This window comes from Strongyloides ratti, scaffold srae_scaffold0000006, assembly GCF_001040885.1.
Source record: "Strongyloides ratti genome assembly S_ratti_ED321, scaffold srae_scaffold0000006".
Taxonomy (NCBI): Eukaryota; Metazoa; Nematoda; class Chromadorea; order Rhabditida; family Strongyloididae; genus Strongyloides; species Strongyloides ratti.
Genome location: NW_020171524.1, coordinates 29,778 through 49,894, shown reverse-complemented (window position 1 = coordinate 49,894; position 20,117 = coordinate 29,778). Strand labels below are relative to the sequence as shown.

At 24.4% G+C, this 20,117-nt stretch overlaps 8 protein-coding genes across 8 annotated transcripts; 4 read left to right on the top strand and 4 right to left on the bottom strand.

The window, feature by feature from the left end:
* Window positions 1-5,328: 5,328 nt before the first annotated feature.
* Window positions 5,329-6,618, bottom strand: SRAE_0000065000 (Hypothetical protein; the record flags this gene model as incomplete). The annotated part of the gene is made up of 1 exon (XM_024646568.1): window positions 5,329-6,618. One exon carries the CDS (start codon window positions 6,616-6,618, stop codon window positions 5,329-5,331), a length of 1,290 nt encoding a protein of 429 aa, XP_024500737.1.
* Window positions 6,619-6,900: 282 nt separating this feature from the next.
* On the bottom strand, window positions 6,901-7,173 carry SRAE_0000064900 (Hypothetical protein; the record flags this gene model as incomplete). The annotated part of the gene is made up of 1 exon (XM_024646567.1): window positions 6,901-7,173. One exon carries the CDS (start codon window positions 7,171-7,173, stop codon window positions 6,901-6,903), a length of 273 nt encoding a protein of 90 aa, XP_024500736.1.
* A 1,193-nt stretch (window positions 7,174-8,366) lies between these two features.
* SRAE_0000064800 (Hypothetical protein) lies at window positions 8,367-9,309 on the top strand (the record flags this gene model as incomplete). The annotated part of the gene is made up of 3 exons (XM_024646566.1): window positions 8,367-8,530; window positions 8,587-8,974; window positions 9,025-9,309. 3 exons carry the CDS (start codon window positions 8,367-8,369, stop codon window positions 9,307-9,309), a joined length of 837 nt encoding a protein of 278 aa, XP_024500735.1.
* Window positions 9,310-13,337: 4,028 nt separating this feature from the next.
* Window positions 13,338-13,909, top strand: SRAE_0000064600 (Hypothetical protein; the record flags this gene model as incomplete). Its single annotated transcript, XM_024646564.1, has 3 exons — window positions 13,338-13,504; window positions 13,550-13,681; window positions 13,711-13,909. The coding sequence occupies 3 exons, from the start codon at window positions 13,338-13,340 to the stop codon at window positions 13,907-13,909; spliced, it is 498 nt and encodes a 165-aa protein (XP_024500733.1).
* Window positions 13,572-13,835, bottom strand: SRAE_0000064700 (Hypothetical protein; the record flags this gene model as incomplete). Its single annotated transcript, XM_024646565.1, has 1 exon — window positions 13,572-13,835. The coding sequence occupies one exon, from the start codon at window positions 13,833-13,835 to the stop codon at window positions 13,572-13,574; it is 264 nt and encodes an 87-aa protein (XP_024500734.1).
* A 1,226-nt stretch (window positions 13,910-15,135) lies between the features above and the next one.
* SRAE_0000064500 (Transposase, ISXO2-like domain-containing protein) lies at window positions 15,136-17,567 on the bottom strand (the record flags this gene model as incomplete). Its single annotated transcript, XM_024646562.1, has 2 exons — window positions 15,136-16,024; window positions 17,410-17,567. 2 exons carry the CDS (start codon window positions 17,565-17,567, stop codon window positions 15,136-15,138), a joined length of 1,047 nt encoding a protein of 348 aa, XP_024500732.1.
* Window positions 17,568-17,646: 79 nt separating this feature from the next.
* Window positions 17,647-18,408, top strand: SRAE_0000064400 (Hypothetical protein; the record flags this gene model as incomplete). Its single annotated transcript, XM_024646561.1, has 1 exon — window positions 17,647-18,408. One exon carries the CDS (start codon window positions 17,647-17,649, stop codon window positions 18,406-18,408), a length of 762 nt encoding a protein of 253 aa, XP_024500731.1.
* A 54-nt stretch (window positions 18,409-18,462) lies between these two features.
* Window positions 18,463-18,891, top strand: SRAE_0000064300 (Hypothetical protein; the record flags this gene model as incomplete). The annotated part of the gene is made up of 1 exon (XM_024646560.1): window positions 18,463-18,891. The coding sequence occupies one exon, from the start codon at window positions 18,463-18,465 to the stop codon at window positions 18,889-18,891; it is 429 nt and encodes a 142-aa protein (XP_024500730.1).
* Between the last annotated feature and the right edge of the window lie 1,226 nt (window positions 18,892-20,117).

The following is a 20,117-nucleotide window of genomic DNA, read 5'->3' as shown; positions in this document are numbered from 1 at the left end:
TTCATTTTTAAAAAAATCTGTATATGATGAAGATTAACAGAAAAAAACCCATTCTTTTTCTGACTCGTCTGACATCTATTGTTTCAAACCGAATCTTAAATTATTCTTGAAATATTTATTTACTTCAACTTCTTATGGTTGTAAAACTTTTGTAAGGCTACCAGGAATCACATCAATCTTCGTATGTTGTTAGAAGGTTTTCTTTACTTCATCAGTTATGTAGCAATGCGCTAAGTCAAAAATTAACCAGAGATTTATATAAATCTGAATCATAATGGTGTTTTTTATTTAAAACTTCTTCTATCCAGTCTTTCATTAATTCCTTCGTTATATACCCTTTAGTATTTCCCCTTACGACTACGTTATCTGGAAATGGATCACTTGAAATAGGTTTTTTTTTTTAAATAATCATCGTCTTTAGCTTATTACCAGCTGCTGTTGTTGCAAAAACAACAGTAAAATTAGACTTTTCGTGACCAGTAAAGCTGATGTTTACGTTGTCCTGACCTCGGATTTTTATTTTTGTTCATAAACAACATCAAACAGTACAGAAACCTCATCTACATTTACAGTATTGTTAGAAGGAATATTTAAGATCTCGGTTTGCATAAACCTTCAGAATTCTGTGCATTTTGTCTTGTAGTCAGCTATCAACGGTTGGCCAACGCTTATTCTTTTTTTCATGGACAAACTGTTTCTTACCATAAACCGTTGACATCACTGGACAGATATCTAAAAATTGGCAAAACCTGATACTTCTGTTCTCCTTCTGTGCTCATTAATTCATTCAAGAAACTACTATTCTATTTCGCCAATCAATAGCTTTTTGAATCTACATGCTCTTTTGGTAGCCGATAACGCGCTTAATTTTTGATTTCTCATTTTTCCATCCTCTGATTGGCTTGTCTGATACGTTAAACTGAATTGCAGTTGCTGATGTTGCATGGTTTCTACTGTTATTTACAGCTTTTAGCTTAAAAACGACTGTATATAATTTGCGTTGATTAATTTTTGAAAATAAAATAAAGTAAGCAAAAAAACTTTGCAGACGCATGTATATGCTATATTTGTAAAGATCACCTTACAAATCAAATTATTTATATAAAAAATTATTTATAAGTAAAAATTTATTCATGATCGGACTTATCTACATGACTTTAAAGTAATATTTTTTAAACAGCAAGTATATACGAACTAAGTATGCTTATTAAGTTGTAGTCTTATTGCTTCTGAAAAAATTCTATTCGATACTTTATATCCATTCTTTCATTGTAAAACATTTAAATAATAATATCTTATGAATTAAATAGTACCTAAAATTTTTATGATTTTTTAAAACACGTAATTTATTAAATATACGTTTAATAAAGCCAAATAACAAAAATAATTTCAAATATAAAAAAAATGGAAAATGGAAATGAATTATTCGAAAATCAAATCAAATTTGTAAACATAAGAATTGAAGAAAGATTAAAAAACAAATTATAAAAAAAAGAAGTTTATTAAAAACAGACAATAATACTAAAAATATGCGAAACAATATTCGGATTAAAAAAATAAGTTTAAATATTATCTTTCATATAATCTAATTAAGCTGCCATTAAACAGACTTAATCTTTCACTATACCGGTCATCTTCTTTCAATTCACTTACTTTTTCAACTTTAATTGAAATATCAACTTTTTTATTACCTTTTGCGGATTTTTTTTCTTAAAAAACGTCCATCCTATTATTCTTCTTTCTAGTCGTTTTGGAGTTTTTTTTCATATTTTTCATTATTTATTTATTAGAAACTGCAATATAAGCTTGAAACTTTTGATGATAGAAATCATTCATGATTAATAAACGATCTACTATTATTTCAATGTTCTCTTTCTGAAACTGTTTAATCGCATTGAATTGAAACTATTTATAGTATCATCATCAAAGAATTTTTTCACTATACTTTCTATTTCATTCTTATAACTGAAAACAAAGACCAAACTTTTAATAACAGGTGATCTTTTAGAGAAATTATGACGTATTTTTCTGATCTTCTGATGATTAAGATTTCTGTATTTAGCAGCAACCTAAAAGTATAATGATTACCGTACATTATTCATTATGATATATATTTTAGCCCATTTATTAGTTGCTATCTTTTTTAGATCATTCGATTGATTCTCTAAAACTGCTAATAATTTTTTAATTGTGCATAATCGATGCTTTCCTAAATTGTATTATAGAACAGGTGTTTTTCTAAAAGCTATTTTTTAAAGTCAATTTTTTAGACTCTTCGAGCACTTTTAATTTATTTTAAATTTTCTAATTTTATTCTAATCAAAGTAAATGAAGTGAAATAATTTAATAACAACACTTTTTTGAAAATGTTAGTTTTTACGCATAATTCATTTTTAATGTTATGTACGTAATAGAAATGTTTTTTGTAAATTTGAATATTATACATATAATTTTTTTAAAGAATTTAGTAATTTTTTAGTATAGTATTAATATTAACAAAAAGTAAATAAAACAAAACATTTTTTTTTATTTATATTTTTCTTTTTTCAAAGCAAAATTAAAAGCTGCACATAAATGTTAATAATTTGTCCGGTGGCAAACAAATTTCCACAGTTTTTTATCTATGTTTTTTTTGTCAAGCTTTAGATGGAAACATTACCTTGTATTTCTTTCAAGTGCTTTCGATGAGATTTGTGTGCACTTTAGCTTTTAGATATTTGAAGCGTTTATTGTGATTCACATTTATATTTTGAAATCAAAGTTTCTCTTAAAGTCCGTTATTTCCTTTACAGTTATCAGTAAGTATGATAGAGCCGGATGCAACATATATTTTTTTAACTCTCAGAAGTGTCTTACTGTATCGTTTTTCTATGATAACAGCAAAAAAACATCTTTTCTTATTTTTTTTAACACTTTTTACAATAAATGCTTTATCAACTATGCACTGAAAATTGTCAGTTGAATCAGTATTAAACTGACGGAAATAGCCAAAATAGACACTTTTTGTTGCACTATTGCACAAAACATGAATTATTTTACTATTCAACAACGTTTTTGAAAGTCTTGAATATGCCAAATAAAGTATATTAATTAGCGGTAAACATTAGCTGGAAAAAAATGTCATTTTTTTGTTCAAACTAATTTTCTACATTAGTTTCTGTAACATTTTATTATAAAACTGACTCTTTGTAGTTTTGTTTCTTCTCAGCAAGCTGGACATGGCATTTATGAAAAAATTTTTTTCTTCTTGGAGTAATTTAAAAACTGATTCTTCAATGTTTATAGTTTCCGAAAGAAATTTTGTTTGTGGTAAAGATAGTATTCAAAATTTTTTAAATAATTTGATTTTTATTTTCGTTTGATTTTGAAATTTGTTTTTTATTTCTTTATATGGTAAAATTTGTTATTTATGTATTAATTTTTCTTTAAAATTTGAATATAATGAAAAAATTTTTTTTAACGATTAAGAAATTTCATTCTACTTTTTAAAATATTTAATTTTTAAGAAATTAAAAAAATGTTTATTTATTTTTTTTTGGATAGACTTAATACGCACGTAATTTTAAAAGAGATCCTAACACAATATTCTACAATATAAAACGAAACTTTCAAAATTAGCTTGTTCTTACAATAAACGTTAGATGTTTTCACATTTTATTCTGTTTCATTTTAAATACATGTAGTTTTTGCTTGACGTAAAGTTTTCTCTGTATAACTTACATCATTCGTTGAAGTTTTTTTTGTCATCATTCTTTCAATCTATGATTTATCTGCTTTTTTATTATTTAAAAATGTTACTCTAGCTATCATTTTTGTGTACTCCGGATTGTAAATAAAGTTTGCATTTGTAGATGTTTTCCTTCTAAAACCTTTACCAATATCATCTGAAACATTTTTCAAAATAAAACAGTAACGAAGCGTGTAATTACTACTTCTAATAATTGCCTACTTAATCGTATACGAAATAACGTGTTTATTACAAAAATATGTTTCATAACCTTTTGTACAATCCTATTAGTTTTGTAGCTACAAAACTTTCTTTGAGAAGCGAAAAGCAGTTAATCAATTTTTAAATATTTTTATTTAAAGAAACTGAAAAATATCTTTTATAAATGACCAAATATTTTTAAAAACTATACTACTTACAACGTTAGCGAAAAGTTTTCCAATGAAAAATTTTTTCATTATTCATGTTCTTAATTTTAAAAACGGACAGATATAAATACTGATTAAAACTGGATTTATAATATGAAATGTGGTTGATCTAGTTGATTTTTTAACAAAATCAACATACATTCACGTATTTTCAGCGAATTCTTTATTGTCTACGATATAGTATCGAAATTCTTCTTTTTTAACTTTGTAAGCAAACTTTAAACGAGTACCATTTAATGCTACAAAAATGTCAATATTTTGACGTGAAATTCTTTGTAATCTTCCATTTAAAATTTTTAGTATCTTATTAAATATTAACTTTCTCAAGTTCTTCATTCAATAACCATAATAACAAGCAATATTTTACTCATCTCAATCTTCTTATCTTTTAATCTTTTTCTCTTTAAAGTTTTTTCAGTCATTTTACGCTTTGCCAGATTTTTTTCAAGTTCAACTACTTTTTTTTTCATGTTTATCTAAGAAAAGCATTAACTTCAAATTATTCAAAATGTTATCAATTTTATTTTTGCCAACGAACATAAGAAATCCACGAAAAAGTCTTGTGCAATTTTTAATGGTTAAATCTCTCGAATCATTAGCAATAACAGTTAATAATAGAAGAATAGTTGTGAATAGAAAATAAAACGAATTTTATATATTTTCCATTTATTAAAAAGATAAGCAATTTATATATAACTTTTTTAAGCTTTCATTCCATTTTTAGCTACATCGTGAATTTTTTCCACATTTATTCAAGTAATTTTATTTATAGTATATTTGTCGTAATAATCATATAAATACCTTAATGTCCAGTATTTCTGAAGTTTTCAACAATGGCATCTTTTGATTTAAAATAGAATTTTTAGTTTTTAGAAATTCTTTCAAATTTTCTAGTTCAGATCTATCTTACTATTTTTTTGACTAGATGCGTAATCACTCAAAACGAAAATGTCAACTGTAGTTAACAAAGTCGAAAGTGTCAACTACAAATGACATTTATTGTCCAGAAAATTGAATTTTTGTACAAAATTGATAATAATTCATAATAATAAATTCATAAATAAAATTATAAACAAGTAATATAAAATTTTTTTATTAAAATTAATAATTTATAGTATAAAAAAAAATTGTAGAATATTAAAAATGATATTTTTAAATAAATATTTTTTATTGTTAAGCCACATCAATTAAATATTTTTTTAAAGCTTTAAATAATTCATTCTTAACCAAATATTTCCTTATTATTGTCATTGCAGGAACTTTATGATTCTTTGAAGACTGGTAGAATTTTTTGCATGGTTGATGAGCTGCTTCAAATCTATCTGTTCCCAAATCACAAAAAGTTCCTCCATTTATATTCAAAATCTTATGATAATGTAATATATAATGAAGTTTTTTGCTAAAACCAAACTGATTATTGTAAAGTTTTATTGAACTTTCAACAATTTGGTTACTTTTTTCAATAACTTTTTTTTTTTCAATATCTGACAAGATATCTTTTTTTAAGCATAATTCATACAAATCAAGACATGATTTTATAGAATTTCTGCATAAAATAATCAAGCTATTTGGATATTTTTGTAGAAGATCTTGGATAAGTAAGACTAAACAATATCCAACTTCTAAATTTCTATAACCAGAGTAAAAAGTTATACATTTTCTATAAGTTTCAGGTGTTAAATTTAGTTTACTACTTATAATATTTGATTTCAATATATTCCTTATATCTTGTACAATATTTTCACCTCTTCTAATATGGCAGTCATAAAGCAATCCTGATAACGTAAATATTGTTATTTCAAGGATATTAAAACTACATAATCTTTGTAGCACAATATATGTATTTATAGGCAATATACCATGGCAAATATCATGAAAATAATCCGAATATATTTCTGGATTGATTTCTGAAAATATAGGATTTCTTGTTACATTCTTCCCATAAACTTCATCATTTTCCTCTATTTTTTGTACAGTATTAAAGTTTCTGTATTCACATGGAGGTATTGTACATATACGGCACGAAGGAATTGATCCAAATTCGTTATTTGCTGCATTAACATTGAAAAAAACATCCAAAAAACAATGGTCACTTAAAATTTCAACAATTTTAAACGTTATTCTTTTATTATTTATTGTTATTGTTTTTTCATCATTAAATCTTGAAAATAAATTTTTAAAAAATTCATAATAACGGCCATTAATTGGTTTTCCACCAAACTTCTTTATACCATATGTTGGAAGCAATGCCAATGTGTAAATTGAAGATAATTTGGACATATCTCTGAACAACTTTTTTACTCTTACAGCCACATGAAGAAACTCAGAAAAACCATCATTAAACGTGCTGCAATTTAATTCATCTCCAAATAATTGAAGCTTTATTGTTTCATTTTCAATAAATTCTTCATTTTCTTCTATTATTCTTTTTAAAAAATTTGAAAAATTTACATGAACAGCCATGTATTTTTTATTTTATGAAATTTTTATTTTTTCAATTTCACCAGTTTTTAAATTTTTAATATCTTCATATATTTCTTCATTTTCAAGAAATGGACTGCAAAATTGTAATTCACTATGTCCAGTTGTCTTAATAATTTGGATAAATTCTTCTACAATATTTACTACGGCATTGTCATTGTAAATTATTAAAATTTCCTTCTGTCCCACAAGAAATTGTTCCAGATTTTTGAATGTATTAAAGTCATTTTTGAAAAATATAAAAAAATTCTTTAAAATGGATTTTTAGACACATTTTTGCTGATTTGTCCATTTAGAATCCTCATTAAAATTTATATTTTTTTCAGTTTTTAATTGTTCAATTTCTTGATCTCTTTGTTGATCATTTTCTTGATCTATATGTTGGTCAATTTCCTCATCATTTTCTTGACTTATTTCTTGATCTATTACATTATTTTCATTGATAGTTTCTTGATCAGTTTCTCCATCGTTAACAATTTCAGCTTCTATTGTAGATGCAGAAGTTTCTACCACCTTAAAGCATTGTTGACGCTTCATATGTTTCAAAAAGCTTGAAGGATTCAATAAATTAATTCTAATATTTAAAAAACCATTGTTCTTTTTTCTTATACAATTTTGGCATTGAATTCTCCAATTAGCTTCAACAGGTCGATTGTGGAAAGTTTTCTAGTGATTTTTAAGTTCAGTCATGTTGTAATTCTCATTTGCAGCAAGATTTTCATCAGCATCACAAAATGAGCAAATATATCTTTCAATATTCCTAGGCATATTAATTAATCTTAAAAAAAAGTAATTTATTATTATGTTTATTATTTTTATATTAACAAAAACGATTAAAAAAAAAATATTTTATTAAATATCAAAAAAAAAAATTAAAAAATTACAATAAATAAAAAAAATAATAACATTTAAAATATTTAAATTAAAAAAATTAAATTATTTCACTTATCCATAAACTTTTGGACTTAAAAAATATATTTCTTCTTCATATTTTTGGACTTATATCATATACAAATATTTTTAAAATACTTTTGTTTCTGATAACATTCAAATCATCTTTTTTTATTCTACATAAACAGCAGGAAAAAGCATAAAAAGTGGGGTATTTGATATATTATTTTCTATTTTATATAATAAAACTAATCATTTTTAATATTTTAACATTTCCAATTTTTATAAAAATTTATAAAATAATTCCTTTTAAAAGAAGCTATTTAATTTCTAAAAAGTATGGAAAATAAAGACTATAGGTGCTATCATAAATATTGTAGTAATAATATAAATTAATAACATTTAACATTAACAAGAATAAATTATTTTGATAAAAAAATTATGTAACATTTGGAAATTATAAAAACTAAAGATTAAGAAAAAACTTTATTTGATACATAACAAAGCCAGATACAATTTAAAAAAATAAGCACATAAAGAAGGTAAATTGAATAACTTTTAAACAATGTAGAAAATTAAGGAAAAAGCAAACTGATGAACATAAAAACACTTGATTTCTTTATCTTCATGATATTTCAGTGATCAACGATTATTTTAATTTATAACATCTTTTAACATTTTATTATATGTAAATGAAGTTTTTTGTTCTACTTTTTATATGTTATAAAGTTTTTTAAATGTATATACGTTCATGTTTCTCAAAATGACAAAATATTTTTTATCTTTATTTATTTAAATAACAATTATTTTTATTTTTTATTGATAATTTTTTTGTAGAAATGAATGTTAATTTAGAAATGATGAATGAAAAAGAAAGATATTGTTTTACAGAAATTGAGATAAATTTTCATAAAGCTATAGAAAAAACCAGAGGAAGACATGAAAGAATAGAAGAAATTTTGAAAAAAATTAATGAATCATCTTTAGATGAAAATGAAAAAAAGTCTTTCAGTATTTTTCTAATCAACTGTACCAAATTATATTTATTAATAATGAAAGATGGTCAAGAAAAAAAAATATTAGCAAAAATTTTGTTACTGCTTTGGAATTTAAACTTGGAGAATATTCAAAAGGCATTATTAAAAATTCAAAATTAACTTCTTCTTTATCTTCAGAAAAGTTAAATAAAAATAGAAAGGAGTTTAATAAAAGAAATAATACAAATGAAAGTAATTTCTTTTTATCAAATTTAAAAAATAAAATATGTAATGAGAATCAATTGAAAGAATTGGTTAATGAAATGCTTCTACCAAATTTTATTAATAGGCATTTGATGTTTATAGAAAAAGAAAAAATTGAAGAAATTTTATCAAAATTTCAACCAGCTGAGGATGTTGTACCGGGACAATCGAGTGATCCTTTTACAATTATTTTAAAAGCATTACATGTAAGTTTATGGTTATTTTATTAAATATTTTATTAATTTTTTATCTCTAGATTGATCCAGATCATTTATGGAAAAGTTCCCCTGTTGAAGAAAAGATATCTTTTGTTTTTTCAAAAGGAAGCATGAGTTTATTTGGAGGAACAATATTTTTATATCAATCAAATGTTATTGAGGATATAATAAGAGTTGGACTGGCTTTGGCACTTCAAATAGGAATACAGTGCGAAGAGAATCTTGGTCAACTTCTCAGTTACTTTTCATTCAAGATGGGATTTCCATCTTCAAGATATTTTGGAGGCAAAATAAAATATTCTTCCAGGTTTGAAAGGATATAGATTTTTTTATTATTTAGACTATATTTTTTTATTTTAATTTTATTAATTTTTTTATAATTTTTAATATTATTCTTTTTTTACATTTTTTAATATTATTGTATTTATATATTTTTTAATGTTATTGTATTTATCTATTTATTAATAAATTTTTTTAAATTAAATTGTATTAAATTGTAATATGTTTAAACAAATATATTTTTGATACTTTAATTTTTATAAACTATTCGAAGAGAAAAAAAAGGCATTAATCATGAAAATATAAATATAGTTTCCAAAAAGTTATGTTTTCATATAAATATACAGTAAAAAATGCAAAATTAGCAAATTCTGAAAAATGGTTATACTGAGATGACACTTGACACTAAGATAAAAATGGCTAAAAAAATGTTTTAGACGTTATTTTTTGATAAAACTAATTTTTAAAGTAAATATGAAATTTTTAAAGAATGTTCAATATTTGAAGAGTCATAACTTTTTAAGAATGTAATTATCAATGAAGTTAAAAAAAACACCCTAAGTATAATTATGTCCTTTACATTTTGAGTACTTTATCATTATCATATCTATTCTTCTTCCTTGTAAACCACTTGAAAATATAAAATTCTTTGTTGTAAATTATACGAATATCAAATATGATTATAAATAATCCGACTTAAAATAGTGAAAGTTTTTTTAAATTATATTCTTTTTTTTTGAACTCATTGTTTATCATACCTTATAAAATTTTTTTTTTCATATACTTGTAAAAAAATGGCACGATCTAAACAGACTCAATAATATCAATTTTTTCTAAAACGAAAAATGTTTACTGATAAGCATTACTCCATGATAATGTTTTCATTTGAAAGCAGTAATTTCAAAATTTTTTTATGAAATTATGAAAACTCAAAAGATAAGTTTAAAATATATATTTTTTTATTTAATATTATTAATTTGTTTCAGAATTATTAAATGTAACAAAAAGTTAAAAAAAAATGTGTAAGTTTAGAAATTATACAATTTTACTGCCTTTATATTTAATGTTGTTTGTTATTTTCAGAATCTCCTGTTACAATGATGAAAAAAAAAATGTAAGTTTAGAAATTATATAATTTTATTGTTTTTTATCTCATGTTATTAATTTATTTTAGAATTTCCGGTTATAATAATGAAGAATTAAAAAATTTGTAAGTTTAAATTATATAAAACCTTACTATGCTTATTTTACGTTATCATTTTTTTCAGAAATATTAAATGTAACATAAGGATACAAAAAAAATGTGTAAGTTTAGAAATTATACATTTTTATTTTTTCTATATAATGTTGTTAATTTATTTTAGAATTATCAGGTATAATAATGGAGAAGAAACAAAAATAGTAAGTTTAAAAATATATAATTTCACTATTCTTATTTAATGTTGTTATTTTGTTTCAGAATTATTAATTGTAATTAATTTAATATTTTTAATATGTTTTATATTAAATGTTACAAAATAAAATTAATTATTTATATTTTTTGTTTTTTATTGTTTAGTAATTTAATTGTTTATTAATTTAATAATAATTAATAGTTAATAATATATATATATATTGGTTTTCAAACGGAAATAATTGGAAAAGTGATACTTCTAATATATTTTTTTTGATTTTGTCAACTGTAGTTGACAATGTCTTAGCTGAATAAAAATTTGCGACTTTGTCAACTACAGTTGACATTTTCGTTTTGAGTGATTGTCTAATCGTTTTAGGCACTCTTCAAAAGACGTTATGTTAGTTCGTTGTAGCAAGCCAACGTCAATTTTGGAATTTTTTTCGCATGCAACTTTGTTGTAATATAGACGTTTACTACAATACAAACATACATGCTTACTGTTTCTCCAAAAGCAAAAAATGTTGTTGAACGAGTACATATGAGACATGTAACTTTTTTTCCTACGCGTTTTTTTTGCTTTTGAAAAAAAAAGATTCACAATCTATTGTAATTATAGCAACTTTAAAGGATTGTAGTCATGTAGCAATTTTTAATGGCAATTTAAAAGCTTTAGCCATTATTTGAAGCTTTAAGGAAAAAAATGAAGTTATTGATGCAAATTTAGTTTTCAATGTAATATAAGTGAATTGTTCTGTGGCATTCCTTATCTGACATTGATAGGATAAATTAGATTCACTAGAAATTAGAGACTTATAATCTTTAACCAACGGTTTTGAAAATAAAGCAGATGTTTTAAGAAAACTTGTGTTATGAACTCTTTCTTCATTACTACATTCTTCAAAAAAAGATAAATATTCATTAAGAAACTTTTTCTCTTCTTTCTCATTTTCATTAATAATTTTTAAAAAATTTTCTTATTTTCTTTAATTTTCAAAGAATGTTCTTTTTTTCTACAAATGTGTTGATGTCAAAAACATCATTATTTTCTTGTTGTTCACAAAAAACAACATTTTCTTCAACTTTTATATGATTCTTTTAATTATTTTGAGTGTTGTTCGATGATAAACACCAAAATTTGTTCTCATCAGAGGAATTAAAATCGATTCTTTTATAAATGTTTAGATCAATTTTATAATCGATCTTTTTTGCTTACATCTAAGATACTTTATTTAAAATATTTTGAGAAAATATAATGTTTCAACATACTTCTAGCGTTTGTTTCCTTTTATTTAAAAAACTATTTATTGGTGTGTCAACCATTAAAATTAAAGTCGGTTTTAGCAATTTTAATACATCAGAAAAACTTTTTTTTATACCCGAATTTTTTTCTACATTTATTAATAAATTATTAGAAAAAACTTTGAAAGCGAATAAAAAAATCGTAAGTTATTTTTAACACATCTGACATTTTATGAAAATAAAAATAGCAATAAATAAATAAAATAGTGATACTTCTTAGCAAAAAAAATTGTCAAACTTTGTTAAAAGCAACGTCTTTACGCATATAAACACCTTATTCTCAATAAAAATGAAGCAGTTTTGACTCAACTCTTTTTTTAATTGTCACTATGTTTAAATAAATGCTTAACAATTATTCAAAGAAAGTAAATTGAAAAAGACAACGTGAAAAATTAATATTGACTTAAAACCATTTAAAATCTTTATTATAAATATCTTGAAAATAATTTTTTTTATTGATTCTCTTTCGAATGAAAAAAGTTTTACCAAAGGAAATTTTTGTTCTTGATATTAAAATAACAATCAACAACTATTTTTTATTATTTTAACCTGTTTAATCTTATCTTTATTTGATAATACTCCTTAATTAACCAGTAAAATATTTATCGGCACCTAGTACCTTAAAATTAAATCGTTCATCTAAAATAATACAATATAAAATAATTAATGTTAAATTGAAAAAAATAAATATTTTTTTTTATAATGATGCATACTTGCTCATTTTCAGTTCTTATATAGATATTATTCATACATATTATATGCTTCATAATTTCTTAGTTCTTCATATTATTCATCATTATTTTAATCCTCTTCTTACAATAACTGATACTCATCATTTGTTTCAATTATTTTTCTTTTGATAAATTATTTTCATCATTTACTTACCGCTTTATATGAAAACGATGTACCTTTCAGTTTTGGTAAAAATACATTTGTTCAAAAAAAAAAATACGAAAAAATTTAGAAAATTTATGAATCTCTTTTAGAGTTAGTCTTTTATCAAATAACTTTTTTAAATAAAATTTTTTTTACACTAATAAACAAAAAATTATAAGAAAAAAAAGAAAATAAAAAGCAAAAAATAAACTTTTTTATCACATAAATAAAAAATTTTTATTTTGTTATAAAATCATCACAAAAACAACCTATTTTCATAAGAGTAGCATTTTATTTAAAAAGTAATAAAAAAAGATAAAATGATTTGGGAACTATTATTTTATCATAAATTTAACTGTTAACAAGTTTAACGTACTTATTTACTTCAAACGCATCTAAAATGTCTTCAATTCTATCACTGAATTTTTAAAAAGCATTTTCTTCGACGATTAAGCAAATCTCAAGTTTCTCCAAGATGAGAAAATAATAAAAAAAAAAGAAATGGAATGTTCTACATGTGAAGGACCAACTTCTTATCAAAGGGCAAAACTTCTTTTCAAATATACAAAAAAAAGCTGTAGAAAAAGCGTAAGTGCCAAGAATATAACGTTTTTCATTGGCCAACGCTTTTCTTTTGGTGACATTTTTTACATGGCTTATTTATGGTTGTGAAAGAATTCAGAAGCCTCAATAATAAGTCAATAAAAACTTAGCAGGGCAACTGTTTGCGCATTCTTAAGCTATTTCCGTCAATTTGTAGCAGATGCTTTGGAAACCGAAGAATGTGTTATCGGTGGAGAAGGCATCGTTGTGGAAATAGATGAAATCAAAATGAGCAAACGGAAGTATAATAGGGGGCACCTTGTAGATGGAGTCTAGGTTATGGGCGGTGTGAAAAAAAACGACGGAAAGACGCGTTTTTGCTGTTTCTGTTGAAAAACGGGACAGTGAAACGCTTCTTGAAATCATTAAGAAGCACGTCAAACCTGGCTCCATCATTCACACTGACCTTTGGCGAAGTTACAACGGAATTGAGGATATTTTGGGTTCAAACACCATACGGTAAATCATAGTGTTAATTTTAAAGGTTCGGAAACTGGCGTCCACACAAACACTATAGAAGGAACGTGGAATGGCTTCAAACTTCTGATTCCGGCACGAATGAGGACAAAAAAAAAATGGAGAAGTGTCTGTGGGAGTTTGTCTGGCGCTGGGCAAATAAAAATAATCTATGGGCTGGCTTTCTCGATGCCTTACGAGAAGTCATTTATATTAAAAAATAACTTACTAATTTTTTAATATTTTATAAATTAATTATTTTTTTTTAATATAACCAATAAAATTTAAAAAAAGTCTTTTTTATTTTTATTTAGTTGTTAAATTCAAATAAATATAAATTGTTTTCTTTACTAAGAAGAAATAACTTGAAAAAAAGTATATAAAAAAGTTTAAAATATATCAATCTGATAAAAAAATAATTAATTTTAACGTGTTTTTCAATTAAAAATGACAAGGAGACACCAACTTTAAACTCCAACCTGAGAAAATGTGGTCTTAATGAGATTTTCTGTAGTAAGGGATTGGAATTGTTATTTTAAAGAAGATTTTATATATATATATTTCGAAGTAATATATATTAATTTAATTTAATTTAATAATATAACTAAATTTAATATTTAAAATAATTTGTTATATTTTTAGTTATAAAAACAATCAATAAAATTTTTTACTGTGATGATAAAGTGAAAATTTATGTAGCTCTTTAAGATCATTAAGTTAAAATTAGTATGACTTGAAAATAATTTACAACTTCTGAGATATGATCAAAAAAAATTTGAAAATTTGAAAACATTTTTTTAGAAATTTAAAAAAAAAACTATTTATTACTACTATATTAAGAATTAATTTTTTATTTCTTTGAATACACAAATTTTTGGAAAAAAAATAAAGATAAACGTATTTATTTTAATTATTCACAATGAATTTATTGCAAAATGTAACTTAAAATATTAGTTCTGTTCATAAAACTACTTTATTACTTTGTAGAAAAAAATACAATAATATAACTACATTACATTTAAATATGTATTTTGAGTACAATACTAGTTATGGGTACCGCCCATAAAAAGAAAGGGTACTATTGGATTTTATGCCCTCTTTTTTTTAAATTCATATAACTTATTCAAAAATTAAAAAAATTAAAAAATTTTTTAAAAAATGAATCCCCCCAAATGTTTTCAATAAAATTAAAAAAAAAATTAAAAAAAAAAATTAAAAAAAAAATTAAAATTAAAAAAATTTATTCTTCATTTAAAAAATTATTAAAAATAATAATATCCCTTAATATGGACTGGAATTCATTATTTTTATTTTTTCTTCTCCATGAAAATTCGTGCATGTATCCGTCCAACATGCTTCTATGGGTTCCATTATGTTTCTTGGACCTTTCTTTTACGGATCTCCATACCCTTTCAATGTTCTGGGTATGAGCATTTGTCAGTGGATCCACAAAATTATATTTATGGTTCACTTTCAAATGCTCATACCCAGAAGCACCTACTTGGGAGTATCCCCTCCACATATCTGAGATAATAAGGGTTTCTGGGTGAACCCTTCTCTTCAGTACCTCCATTAAAGTTTCTGAAGTCCTATCTGCTACAGGCTCCACGAAACATTCCTTAGTTTCCCTGCAAACCCCTTCGAAACACCACTGCTGCCCCAACATTCTTCCGGCATGATTTTTCCTTCTGGCAAGCAGGGTTTCATCCACTTCCACAGTATATCCCTTTCCTCCTATCATGTTTTCGTCCTTTTTCTCCATAAAAAGGCACACTTCCCTGAGAAGACTGTTCCAGTCTACAGTTGTACCTGGATCCAGATCCAATTCCCTTTTCATTCTTTCCCCGGACGATTCCTCATTTGCCCAATGGTATATGAATCTAATTGCCGTTTTTAATGGCATTTTGGTTCCTTGAAACCATGTTCCGACCCGCACTCCCACCTGTTTTCTGCAGTCCTTAAGATAACATCTCCATCTGATCACTGTGCCAACAGAAAGCTTCATTTGATGGCCATTTTTACATTCCTTTGTTTCAGGAATTAAACCATGCTTTTGAAGATATTCTACAGCCTTTGCCTCATTTGGGATGGTTTCAATAAGTTGCGAAACATTTATTTTTATTAATTTACTAAAAAAATAAAAAAAATTAGTAAATTTTATTGAAAAAATGATAAAAAAATATAAAAAATGAACCTAATATCAAATACCTCTTGTTTCCCTTGCTCTTTTAGTTATTTATGCAAAAAATTAGTTAATTTAAGTTTTTATCAGTTAAAAAAAAAAACATTCTTTTTAACTCCTTTACCATCGTTATCAATTACCAATTTATTAATTTATATGCAAAAAATTTTTTATTATCATTAAGTTATATGAATTTAAAAAAAAGAGGGCATAAAATCCAATAGTACCAAAGAAAGTATATAAATGTAAATTTTTATTATTTTATTTGGTTTTTATGTTGAAACTTGTATTTCTCTCCTCCAATAAATATCTACCTATTCTTTATGTGTAATTTTATTATTAGCTAGCTACTTCCATATTTGGAAGTATTAGCAGCGCAAAAACTAAAACAACCTCAAGAAATTGAAGTTGTTTACGAGGTTCCACCGAGATACCTCAAATAACCGCTACAAAACTGGAATTGGATAAGAAAAAGAGGCTGGTCGCAGCTGTGAAAAATGAAGAGAGTCTCTCGTGCGAAAAGCAAAAGCCCCTCCGGCTCAAACGGCCGTGAGAAGCGGAGGGCGGAGACACAGCCTATTACTACCATTATTATTGTTACTATTATTAATTATTATTACTATTATTATCAAAAGAATGAATAGCTATTGAGAAACAATATTTTGAAAATGAAACAAAATAATCACATAAATTTTAAAAGAAACAATTTTTAGAAAAAGGAGTAATATTAAGCTGAATAGAAAATTACCTGCTAAATAAAAATTACACTGAATGGAAATAACGTTGAATAGAAATAAATAATAGACCAAAATAGAGAAGGTAATTGGAGGAGGAAAGGAGATACTATATAACCATGAAAACTCCAAAATAAACATCATATTTTATCACAAACTCAGTCAGTATTATATTAAGCTAACGTCATAGATGAGTAACCAAAAGCTAGACGCTTTGGTGAAAACCTATAATTTACCGTTGGGATTAAAATATTTTCAGAATTTCTTAAAGGTCGCCGACATGCAACCAACAATAGCAACTTATGACGACTTCACAGAGTGGAAAAAGAAAGTGATACGAAGAATAATAAGCGAAGAAGAAGACAGGATTAGATTAAATGAAGAATTGAAGTTACTGTTTCAAGATCTTCTCAGCTTACCAAAGGAAAATTCATTTTAATTAGCATATGAAGCAGCAAGTAAAGCATTCTTTGATGGATCTTATGAAAGAGTTCTTGAGTATGCAAAGGTAATTGCCTTGCATTCAGCAAAAAGTAGTTCTAATAAAGCAGCACTACAAGGAATCAAACAAAGATCTCAGGAGGCAGTGGACGATTACTCAAGAAGATTTAGAACAGCACTGGTGACACATTTGCCAGGACTAACAGCAAAGTATACTGATATGGAATTTATTGAGTCATACTTATATAAGAGTATCAAATCATAATCCTGATTTGAGTTATTATAATCCATCATTGATGACAGGAAAGAAAGCATATTCGAAGACATTGTATTAAATTTTGTGCTGTATGATAGAGTTGATCCAAAACATGAGATTGATTTAATAACAAAATTGATGCTAGGTGATAAACTTGATTTCACAAATTATAATAAAATGTTTTATGAGGGAGTAGTCCAACTTTTAAATAATCACTTTGGTAGTAAATGGAGAAAGTTAAACTTAGAAAGAAAATTAGTTGAAGAACAATTAGTTGATGAAGATGAGACTGAGATGCTAAATGAACAAATGAGAATGGTTTTGCACAATTTACATGATACTCAGCACATAGAAAAAACCATAAAGAAAGTGCTAAATAATAAAACATTAAATGAATTTATGGAAGATTATCTTCCATCAGATGATGAGGACAATTTATCCGATTCATCAAAAAAAATTTCAAAGAAAAAGAGATATGATGAAGAAATAGAAAATGATAATTTAAATAGTGTGTTCAATTATGAGGATTATTTAGATGCTATCTTTGAAGACTTTGATATGATTGAAATAAACATGTCGAAAAGATTTAAAAATGCAATTGGACCAGATCCAAAATACGCTTTAAATAGTGTAGATCAGTACATTTATCATAGAATAGGACAGTTAATCTTTGATTACATAAAGAAAAGATTAAATGAAAAAGAAAAAATAGATAATCTGTTATTATATGGTATATTAGACGAAGAAAATGTAAATTTAGAACTCATGCTTAGAAAATTCATCCCATGCTTAGATTTTTCTATTAAAAAGAATAAAACTATTACACAAGAAGTTGTTGAAGACACAAGAGAAATTAAGTTAGACAAATATTATAAAAGAATGATGTATGATAGAACATAAGTGTATTCAACTTATACTGAAACTTCTGATATTAGAACCACTTCAAGAAACAAGATGGATTTCCTTCCAATAGCAAGATGTGAAGAGACAATACAAAATAGATCTTTAGATAGAATGAAGAAACTATTTGACTTGTTAAAAGATAATTTGGTCACTCTAGATGAAGTTATGTCACAAAAAGAAGATTTAGATTATGAATCAGATGAAGAAAAAGATAGCGAAGAGTTAGATCTAAATCCTATATTAAATAATGAATCAGATGATTCCATGACCAAAATCAGAAAATGCAATCTGATGCGAAGAATAAATTCTAAAATTAAAAACAAACCACTGAAGAATAATAAAGAAAATAGGTTTACTGATATAGAAATTAAAGATAGTTATTATAAACATAATGATCTGTACGAAGGATATCTTTCTGCTTTAAAAGATATATTTGTTGAACTTCTAGAGGAATACGACGAATCATTTGAGCTAGAATGAAAACAAATAAAAAATATAAAATAAAGTAAGATTATAATAGATAAAAAGTTTGACAACTTAGTATAGACAATTTAATCCCATGGTTGTCATGCTAAAAATATTTTATATAAATATGGCTTACAAGTGTTCAGATGACATAGTCAGCTGAAATAAAAACTTGTAAGTTACACCTAACCCTTTTATTTTATATTGTTATAGTTTTGTGGTCACATAATTGTTTTATCTGACCTTGAATCTCCAATACTTTGAAATAGACAGCGTCATTAAACTTTAACTTATTATTGCCTTATAAACTTAAATAAATTTTACTATAAAAAATAAAATAAAATAAAATAATAAATAATAATAATAAAAAAAAAATAAATATAAATTTAAATAAAAGGGCCATATTGGAAGATGAGCGACAAAAATTTTAGTAAAATTAGTAGAATAATTAAAACTGAAAAAAAAAAAAAATTTATTAGGAATGAAGAATCTGGGAGCTACTGTAAATTTTGTCTCAACATTGCCAGTAGACTTAAGACACTTTAAAAAAAAAAAAAAATTTTTAAATTAGTCAAGAATGAAACTCTGAAAATTAGCAGCAGAAGAATGGAATTTTGATGGAACAAAGAACTTCAATAGCAGGGAAAAGTTATGGGCACCGCCCATAAAAAGAAAGTATATAAATGTAAATTTTTATTATTTTATTTGGTTTTTATGTTAAAAGGCGCGTTCCGCGCTCTATAAAAAAAATCAAAAGTTTTTGCAGCAAATTATTAATTTTATTACTTTAAAAAAAAACTCTTTTTGTTATATTTAAATTTTTTTTTATATTAATATATACAACATTATTATTATAAATTTTTGAATATTTTTTAATTTAAAAAATTTTTAATAATAGAAAATAAGATAGGAACTAACTTATGATTATTTGAAAAATTATCAATTTTATTAAATCAAAATGTTCTTTATTATACATTATCTTATTAGTTGAATTGTTTAAAACTTTTTTAAACGTTTTTTTTATGTATCTTCCTGTTTTTAAAAATATATTTACACTATTGTTTTAAAAAATAGTGCCAATTACATTTATTATATTTTTAACAATTGAAATAATACTAAAAATAAAAAATGATTACGTTTTTCGTAATCAGCGTGTTTTTCTCTATTAGAAAAGTTATTAAAATATTTAAAAATTAAAAATAATTTCACCTACTCAATACTCGCCTATATATATTTAGGAT